The sequence below is a fragment of the Lonchura striata genome, chromosome 17, assembly GCF_050655825.1.
Source record: "Lonchura striata isolate lonStrDom1 chromosome 17, ASM5065582v1, whole genome shotgun sequence".
Classification (NCBI taxonomy): Eukaryota; Metazoa; Chordata; class Aves; order Passeriformes; family Estrildidae; genus Lonchura; species Lonchura striata.
Window position 1 is genome coordinate 868,977 of NC_140719.1, and position 9,756 is coordinate 878,732.

The following is a 9,756-nucleotide window of genomic DNA, read 5'->3' on the forward strand; positions in this document are numbered from 1 at the left end:
ATAACCAGCCACAGCTCTTCAAACCTAACTTAAACTGCTTTTTCAGGGTCAGTAATGGTTTTTCCAAGAAAAAGGACATGTTCATTTGGCAGGCCACTAGTAGGCTTAAGAAGAAAAGCAGATCTTGGTCTTATACTCCCAGTGCATAACTGACTTCTCCCATGGCTCCTTCTCACAAAGTAAATTTTCAAGGACTCTGCTTTGTGTTTAAAAACAACAAACCCCTTATGACCTTTTCAGCCTGCCCCCCTCTCTGAGGCATGCTTCATATTGTCTTGCTGCTTCATGTTCAGCCTGATGCTCTATGAAGGGCAGAGTGTTCTGTCTCACAGGTCATCGCAGCCAGACCTGGTGACACAGCTGCTGCTTGGCCTGAGCTGTCCAGAGTGTTGGCTTCTGCAGAGACTTGCTGAGACTGAAGGAGAAGGCAGAAGCACTGGTCATGGAAATGCAAATGAGGTGCTGACCAGCGGGCTAATAACCCATGTCATCTTCTGGTCTTTCTGGCAGTTCTTTCTGTTGCAGTCTCTTAAATATCTCCTATGGGAAACTGTAATCTCATACCTTTTATGTCCCTTCAGGATTTTCAGAAGTCCAGCCTAGGCTGTGTCACAGCTGTCCGTAAAGCCTTCCAGCAGATCAAGGACCTGTGCCTGAGTGGAGGTAAGAAGAGAGCCCTGCAGATGGCTCCTGAGGGCAGCCACCATTCCCAGCCATGAAGGGAAAAAGTTGATACAGCTTTACCTCAGCTAGTTGTTTAGATAATTCAGTGAAGATGTCCACATGGCTTCCTCTTTCTGCTTGTACAATTGTTTTTTTTTTCTTTTATTAACAGTTTCAGTTAGCATTAAAATTGGTAACCAATACTGAAACATAAGTAGTTATGTGGAGCTTTGCACAGTGTTAATGAAACCATTTCTTCTGCCCCAAAATGCAAAACCACTTGCAAGTGAAAACCACTTGCATAGTATTTACAGCTAGTAAAACCATATGCTTCACCAGATACTTGTCCTCAATATCCGCATCATGAAGACCTGTTCTGGTGGGTATGACAGCTGTATGACAGCTGTGTGACTCAGCTCACTGGACAGATCTGAGAAATATGTGGAGGGCAGTGTAGGTCCTAAAGCAATCATCCAAGTCCCTTCCATCTTCAGTCTTAGACAGTTAGGACAGACTGGTGAAGACCTCTGCAATGGCTCCTAAGTAGGCTGGACCACATGCCATGGGCTGATGCAGCATCTCCTGGAAGCTATGTGTGGTGTTGGGACAGATGTAGTGGCTTGTGGGTCTGCCTTGAGCCTTGGTCTGTCATGCTGTGTGTCAGGAGCTGTATGCCTCCCAGCTGCTGCTGGTCTTGGAACTGCCAGAGGAGCCCAGGGATCAAAATGCCATTTTAGCTTTGGCTCACAGCAGGAAGAATGTTATTGTTTACTAGTTGAGCTCTTCCAGCTCTGCCTGGGGCCTGCTTACTGCAACTGGGAGTAAGGTGGTCATATTTAAGGCTTTGGCCCTCAAGTGTGTATCTGGAGTCAGGTCCCAGGCTGTGGGTTTCAAAGCAAAAGCAGCCATGCTCTAGTGGTCAGCTGTAGAACAGCATAGGAACAGGATCTGTGACTGCAAAATGTGGAGGATGAAAATGAAGGGAGCAGCTTTCCACAGCAGAAAAGCAAAGGTGTATGGGTACATTTTGAAGGAACGTCGTTAAAGATGTATTTCCTGACTCTGGCTGACCTCTGCATCCCACTGATGTTTGAAGGCATGCCTTGAGATCTTGAGAATCATTTGTGAGGACTGTTCTCATCTGGCAGTTCTTACTGCAGATGCACCCTCCTCCTCCCAAGAAGCTGTGCTTTTTTTTTTTTTTCCCTGTGGGGGGGTGGTGGTATTTGTTTTTTTGGGGTTGGGATTTTTGTTTCCTTTTTTTTTTATTTATTTTTTAGTTGTTTGGGTTTTTTTTTCTTGCCTCTGCCAGTTCTTCCAGCTTTTGAATCTCACTGGGTTGTATATGTTGTACCTTGCTCTCCTGCATGAGAGTTTGCCTGGGGAGCCTGCCTTGTGGGACATAGCAGCCCTGCCAGGGAAAGGAGCATGAGGCATGCTCCTGCAGGGAAAGGAGCTCCTGCAGGCATGAGCAGGGACAGCCATCAGCCATCACGGCACTGGTGAGGACAGGCTGCTCTGCTCACTGTTTTAGCTGGGACCAGTTCTGTCCTGGTACATGCTGATTCCTCCAGGCTCCCCAGGGAAGCTGTGCCTGAATGTTCTGTTCGTGTGTGTAAATTTAGATACAGTGTGTCCTTTCCACTAAAAACCTCATCTTATGTTACAGCATCTTCTTACTCCTGAGTGAAACAAGATGCTGAAGCTTGGTATTAGTTTCTGCTGTTGAAGTTTGTGTCTTTTATTTTCCTTTCTTTTGAAGCCTATGATGAGATCAGCAGCAAAATGGCCACATGCAATAAGATCTCTAACAAGGAGGATGTTTACCAGCTGTTTGGGTTTGCTAGAAATGCCTTCACCATGATGGCCATGATGGACTATCCATACAAAACTGAATTCATGGGTGACCTCCCTGCCAATCCAGTGAAGGTGAGGACATTGGTGTGAGTGGGTGAGTGGAGCTTAGGACACTGTCTGGCAGACACCATTGGTGTTGGTCACAGAGTGACAGGTGTCAGAGGGTAACAGGGTGTTGGTCACAGGGTGACCAGTAGTGGTGTATGTTGCAGCCCTTCCAGTCTGACTGTAAATCTACACAATTGAAACTTCTCTGTGATGGTGACTGCTGTGAGGTTTGCTGGAGTCACTCCTATTCTGCTCTGCCTTTACCTTAGACACAAACACCTGTGCAAGCTGATTGACTTCAGCTTTTAAATACTAAAAACTTGTAGCTTAAAAAAAAGAAAAAAGTAGTTATGTTGTAGCCCATCTCAACATGCTTTCAGAGAGGTATTTTTCTCAGTGGGTAGGGATGGAGATGTGAAAATCAGGCTCTTTTGGAAGTATTGCCTAGGAAGCTGACATACCTCAAATATAGTGCAGAAAAAAGCCTGCTGCTATGGGAGCTGCGAAACAGGTGAACTTTGCAGAGAATCACGGATGGCAAAGTGTGGGAAAAGGGCCAAGTTCTCAGGGGTTTACAAAGACCTCTAAGACACCAGCTGCTTTTGAAAGGTACCAGCTTTGATCCGAGATCACCAGAGACTGTTGCAATTCTTGGTGTCTTCTGGTGTGTTGTCAAGCCCATGGGACTTCATTTGCCTCTGGCTTTGTGGTATTTAGGGTTCTAGTCCTACCTGGAGCACACTGTGCAAGAGGTCACACAGGCTCTGCTGCATTGGAACTCTGGACATGCTGCCTCTGGCTTCACCAGGCATCCAGTTTCCTTCTAAGTTCTGTTTAGTGACCTCTAAAATGGAAATAATTATTCTGCACATTCCCCCACTCCCTGAAAAGGGCATTGAAATATTCTGACTGTAGGAGGAACTGTTGTGTATCGCTGTGGCTCCTCCACAACTCCCTAACTTGGTGAAGGAACTGTCTGCTCTTGTCCTGTCTCCCTGCTTCTATGTATTTTGTTGCTACAGGGGAGGAAGCTAAAAACTTCAAGACCTGTTGCATTAGGCCTTTGGAAAGCTACTGAACCATAAAATATGTAAATAATAATTTTAATGAGTCTTCCAGCTTAGCCCTTCAACAAAGCAACTGGTAGCTGTTCTGTCTGCCATTTGCCTGTAATGTGCCTTATCCAGGTCGGCTGTGAACAAATTATTGCCCATAAAGACCCAATTGAAGGCTTGGCTGCTCTTGTTGGTGAGTTAATATTATCAGTTTGATCTTTTATGTACCACCACATGTTCTAGAAGCACCTGTCAGTAGACCTGTCACATTGCTGTGTCAGGGGAGTTGGTATGACTCTGATCTCCCTCTGGGACATTTTGCCTCCTGTTGATTTTGTCTGTTGGGATGTCTCACAGTGGCCCATAGGTTCATTCTTTCACCTTTCCCAACTTATTCTTGTCGTGTTTCTTAGGCATTGAAGCCCCATAGCCTGTTGTCTGTCCATGAGATGTGGATTTCTGAGATACTTAGTTCTTTTTAGAAGCTTACCCATACTCTGGCTCTAGCAGTTACGGGCTGAGTGCACATTCACTGAAGGAAGTTTTCTGGTCTCCTTGTTGAGAAGTGGTCCTAATCCAGGGGCAAGGCAATCTTAAATACATCTTGTATACACACATATTTTGTCAGCCAGAAGTGTTTGTAAGGAAATTATTAATAGAAATAGAATTCAGAGAACTTTTGAAGAGTTCCTCAAAAAATCTTTCAAGTTGCTTATTAAAAATGAGTTCTACCTTTGTCATTACTCAGAAAAACTATTTCTGAGTGGCAGACAAAAAAAAAAATTAAGGAATTCTTACAGATGTAATGCAATTTAGTATGACTGGGAGCTAATTTTTTTTTCCAAATGATGTATCTGCCCCAAGTCAGAAATGTACCAATCCTTAATTACTGCTAAAGATACTTGGCTGGTAGCTGGAAGCTTTCTTAAAACACTAATGTCTTGGCAAACACTGTCAGATCTACTGGATGTATTCACATGCTACTTCTTCTGTGAGAAGAGTGAGAGTCTTGTTTCTTTAAGATGCCAAGAGTGGATTTCTTCTTCCCAGTTCCAGGGGAGCACCTCATGCCTCTCCTTGTCTCCCCAGCTACATTCACTTGGTGGAGTTTAATCATACAAGAATAATCCACCAGAACTTTAGGCAGGAGACTAGCTTTCCTGCATACTTAACCATCTGCTATCCAGGCTTTTAACCCGTTACAAAGGAAATTGTCTAAACAGGACAATATTACATTGAATTTGGGGCAATAACCAAGTTTGTGACATCTGAAGGAATTTGTCAGCCCCATATAAAAACTTTGCCACAAAGCTAGATTGTAACCTTGCAGTTCCAAGCTCTTGTGAGTTCTGTCCCATCCTTGCACACTCACGCAGCCCTTGGCTTAGTTTTGGCCATGAAGTTCATGTGGGAGGTGGTGAGTGAGACAGCAGTTACTGACTGGTTTTGTGCTGTATTCCCACCTGGCAGGGGTGTTCTACAACTCCTCTGGCTTGGCACAGTGTTATAACATATACCAGCTGTACCAGTCCTGTGCTGACCCCACGGGCTGTGGCACCGGCCCAGATGCAGAGGCTTGGGACTACCAGGTAAGGGCCCCCCAACAGGTTTCAGCTACTGTCCTGTCTATGCCCCTGCCCAATGACAGCTCTTGTGCTTCTCTTAGGTTTGCACTGAGATCAACTTAACATTTGACAGTAATAATGTGACAGATATGTTCCCCGAGATGCCGTTCACAGAGGCTATGCGTGAACAGTACTGTTGGAACAAGTGGCATGTGAGGCCACGAGCACACTGGCTGCAGACAAACTTTTGGGGAGAAGGTGAGTTGTGCTGATTGCTTGTCCCTTTGTATTACCCTGTAGCTGTCTCCCTGTTTCCCTCAGTCCATCTGAGCCCCATGAGGAGAGACACAGCAGACTAATGAGTCCTGGCAGAAAGTCACAGCCTTGTGCTGACTTGAGCCAAACACACCTTTCTGTATCTCTTTGGTACAGAAGAGGAAAACATAAAAACTACCAGTAATTTGTTCAATTATTTGATGTTTTCTGTTCTTGGCCATGTTTGCTGCAGTAGCCAAACACATTTGGATAACTGGGCAGGAAGGAGACCTCTCAATTATGAACTCTCTGAATTTCAGACCTGAAAAGTGCAAGCAACATCATTTTTTCAAATGGAGACTTGGACCCATGGGCTGGAGGTGGGGTAAGCATATGCACTTCTGTACCCTGAGCACAGAGCAGCCTTTGCAGGTGACATACTGCCCTCCCTCCCTTTCAGAGCAGCACTGGCAATTCAGTTTTAACATGAGTTTCTGTGAGGAGCTGTTTCATGGTGAACCACTGAGGACTCTTGGGACACTAATGACAGACACATTGAGTAGTGTCCATCAGCCAGGAATACTGATTGAACAAATGGGACTTCACTAGTGCAGACATGGTAGGACCTTCCTTATCCCACACCCAGGGTCTGAACCACAACCTGGTGTGTTTCTGTGTTCACATGCGGTCTCAATGGTGCCAGCCATATGGTCCTGCCTCTCTCCTGTCCCAGCACACTTGGTGAGACCAGGTGGGTGCTATGAGCAGCGATGAAAACTAGGAGATGTTTTGGCTTAGATTCAACAAAACCTCAGAGTGCTGTCAGTGTCCAGTCTAAAATTTAAAAATCCAGGACTGGATTTTGTGTTAGTTCAGCTCCTGATTGGATACAGAAGCTCATTGTTTTAGACTGGCTTGGAATCCCAGGAGGAGCAGGCTGCTTAGGGTGCATGGTCCAGAGGACACCTATCTTCCAACTGCCTGTACTGGAATCAGCTGAAAGTACACGCTTTGCAGAAACATTCCCTTCATTTGGGACAGGTGATCTGGTTCATTCAGACTGTTAGCTGCGGACACCAGCCGTACCAAGGATGTCTTCCCATGCTTTTTCTCAGTCTTGCCCAGACCATGTTCCATTTTTCAGAATTCATGTCCAGTTCTTCTCAGTAACTTGGTGAGAATTGGTCTTTGCTCCTTCTTCTCCCAGATAAACAGCAGTCTCAGCCCTTCACTGATTGCACTTACCATTAAAGGAGGTGCCCATCACCTTGATCTCCGGTAAGTTCTGAACTTTCCTTTGACTGGCAAAATCCTGATGCCCTGGGTATTTGATCTCAGCAAGCCACAGCCCAAACAAACAGGAGATATTTTAGAATCACTGAATCATAGAGTTGTTGAGGTTAGAAAAGATCTAAGATGAACACAACATGACCACTATGCTTACCACTAAACCATGTCCTCAAGTGCCACATCCACAAGTTTTTTGAATGGTCGTGAGGATAGTGAATTCAATGCTTCCTTGGGCAGTCTGTTCCAATACTCTACAACCCTTTCCATGAAAAAAATTTTCCCTATTCTCCAGTCTAAAGATCTCCTGGTTCAACTTGAGGCTGTTTCCTCTCATCCTGTTCCTTGTTACCTGGGAGCAGAGCCTGATCCCCACCAGGCTACAATCTTCTGTCAGGGAGTTGTAGAGAACAAGATGGTCCCCCCTGAGCCTCCTCTTCTCCAGGCTGAGCCCCCCCAGCTCCCTCCACCACTCATGGTGCTCCAGACCTTTCCCCAGCTCTGTTCCCTTCCCCGGACACACTCCATCCCTTCCATGTCTTATTTGTCAAGAGGAACCTAAAATTGACCTCAGGATTTGAAGTGTGGCCTCACCAGTGCCTAGCACAGGGCAAGTACCTAGAAAGGATGGGTACATGGCTACTGCAGCCCAATGTGGAAGAGTAATCTTCTTCCCCAGCATAGGGCTCTTTCAGCCTCCAGGGATGCTGAGCTGTGCAGAACTTGATACTCTGCTCACCTACTGTCATTAGATCATGTTCTTGCACAGGGGTTGGCACAAGTGTGAGACAGCCTGCAGCAATCAGTCACATTAAGTAGTCCAGTGCCATCTGGCATTAGCCATCTGCCTTTGGGCCTGGAGCAGAGGAGGCAGCAGCCAGCAAGGGCAAGCTTGGGTCTGCTGCCCAACTGTACTGGAGATGATCCGACACTACAACTTGGTTTCCAGGGCACACGTGAAGCACAAACCAGTCAGTCTCTGTTCTTAAAATCAGACCCTGCCTCTGCAGGAGGCAAATACCCACTGTCCAGTAACTGACACTGCTCTGCTTTCCCTAGGGGAAGCAACCCAGCTGACCCCCCATCTGTCACAGAGGTGCGCAGGCTTGAAGCTGGGATCATCAGCAGCTGGGTGAAATCTGCAGGCATGGAGCAGGTGAAGAAGCAGCACGCAGGAGCTGCTGCAAGCAGCCAGCCCTGAGCCCTTCCATCCTCACAGCCCGTGGGTGAAGCTGTCACAGGACACAGCAGTCTGCTGTACTGGTTCTACTAGGCTGGCTGGGACACTATTCTCTCCTCTGCCATGATGGTGGGAACTCCTTTTTCCAAAGTGTCCCACTTACACCTCATTGAGCATGAAAAGAAATGCAAAAGGCCAAATCACCGACAGAAGCCAAAACCACATTTTCTGGGCTCCATGCTTGCCTGCTCAGAATGAGCTGTTACAAAGGGCAGCAATACAAAAAGCTTGCCTGGAAGGTCCAAAAACCATCACAGCCCTGAACAGGATGGTTGCATGAGGCACCTTAAGGTTGAAAATAATCCATTTTTAGAGAGAAAGGAAATACTAGAGGATTAGTAGAAAAGCAGAGGTATAATTCTGACTGACACAGGGTCATGGTGAGCTCCACTAGTGACCAGTTATCTAAAACAGACTATCAGTCTTAGCCAGAGCTGTAGGTTGGGGCTGTTTTAACTTGTCAAAGAGATTCCAGTTGCTGAGATGAAGATTTACACAAAGGAATCGTGGCGTGCACTGCTGTCACTCAAGGGCTGTGTATTGGTGACCAGTAAAGCACATTCCACTGAGGCATCTTCAGAGCTTTTTAAAATCAATCACAAGTATATTAAAATCTGTGATACTAAAGTTTTTTAAAGGGTGTGATGTTATTTCATAACTTGGTAGTATAACCAAAGAAGATAAAAAAGCTTCCTTCTCACCTTTCCAGGTGAATCTTTGCCCATGAACAGATGCTACTAGACTGACTAAGCACCAATAATTACTAGCATAACTGCAGAAGTACTAAGTCCTGGTAACCAGCTGCCTCAGTTGATTTTACTTTACAGTGATGAGTGAGTGGAGAGCTTTCCTGAGTCCCCAAAGGTTTTCACTGTTTGTGCAGCATGGTCACAGTGGTGCTTGGTGTCATTGTCTGCACTGCTGGTCCCTCCCTGGTCACAGCAGGACTGGTTCCCAGAGCCATTATTTGGGTGCCGAGATCCGTTTCATCCACCTCTGCCCTGTCCTTAACAAAAGACCAAAGCTTCTGGTTCCTCCAGCCAGGGATGCTGAGGAGAGCAAGAACAGATGGATCTGCTGATCAGCTATTTCAGATACATGTAAATGAAGGACAACTTGGAAGACTGAATTAATCAAACTCCAGTCCCTACAAAACTCACACCAAGACTGCCAGTGGCACTACATTGTCGACCTGAATCCTCTCTGTTCATGCTGATGGAGACCTCTACGGGTCCTGCTTAGTTCTTTTTGCTCCTGCTCAAGTCAGGCTTTGGCTTTATTGCTGCAATATCAAGCCTTACTGAAGTGGTCATCCTCTGTTAGGCTCAGAACCCACAACTTTTCTGAATTCAGATTTGCTATACCCCAGCCATTATTCAGGATTAACACATTAGGGAAAAAAAGGAGAGAGCAAGTATTGCATCCTGCTTTTATTTCCCTTCAAACAGCACTCTTCACACCTGTAAGCAGGTAGCCAGTAATCATTAGCCCAGCAATGTATGAACACAGCCAGGTTCAGGGGCAAGTGTTTCAGGAAGTCACTGCAATCATCCCAGCCCAGTCACTAGGGCTGGGTTTATGCCTCAGAGAGAAAGGAGGCCTGTGTATCTGCTGACCTTCCAGAAGGACAAGATTTTTAATCCCCTTCTCTTGGACTGAGTTCTTATTTTCCTCTTACAGATAGTTCTTATTCCAAAGGAATACACATAGTTTGATTGATACAGAAGGATAAACTAAAGGCTTTTAGACACTATGGCAAAGAGATAATACACATGGACATCCAGCA

The 9,756-nt window shown here is 45.9% G+C and overlaps 1 protein-coding gene across 9 annotated transcripts in view; it reads left to right on the forward strand.

Moving 5' to 3' along the window:
- The window catches only part of DPP7 (dipeptidyl peptidase 7), a 38,403-nt gene that overhangs the window by 15,130 nt on the left and 13,517 nt on the right, over window positions 1–9,756 (forward strand). For 2 of the 9 annotated variants that reach the window (XM_085593954.1, XM_085593956.1), the window contains exons 6-11: window positions 582–663; window positions 2,426–2,592; window positions 3,756–3,816; window positions 5,094–5,212; window positions 5,290–5,446; window positions 5,697–5,828. In XM_085593954.1, coding sequence (XP_085450080.1) covers window positions 582–663; window positions 2,426–2,592; window positions 3,756–3,816; window positions 5,094–5,212; window positions 5,290–5,446; window positions 5,697–5,828 — 718 coding nt within the window. Of the gene's footprint in view, window positions 1–581; window positions 664–2,425; window positions 2,593–3,755; window positions 3,817–5,093; window positions 5,213–5,289; window positions 5,447–5,696; window positions 8,598–9,756 lie in introns of those variants that run through there. The other 7 variants (XM_085593957.1, XM_085593958.1, XM_085593952.1 and 4 more) reach the window with 6 other exon arrangements.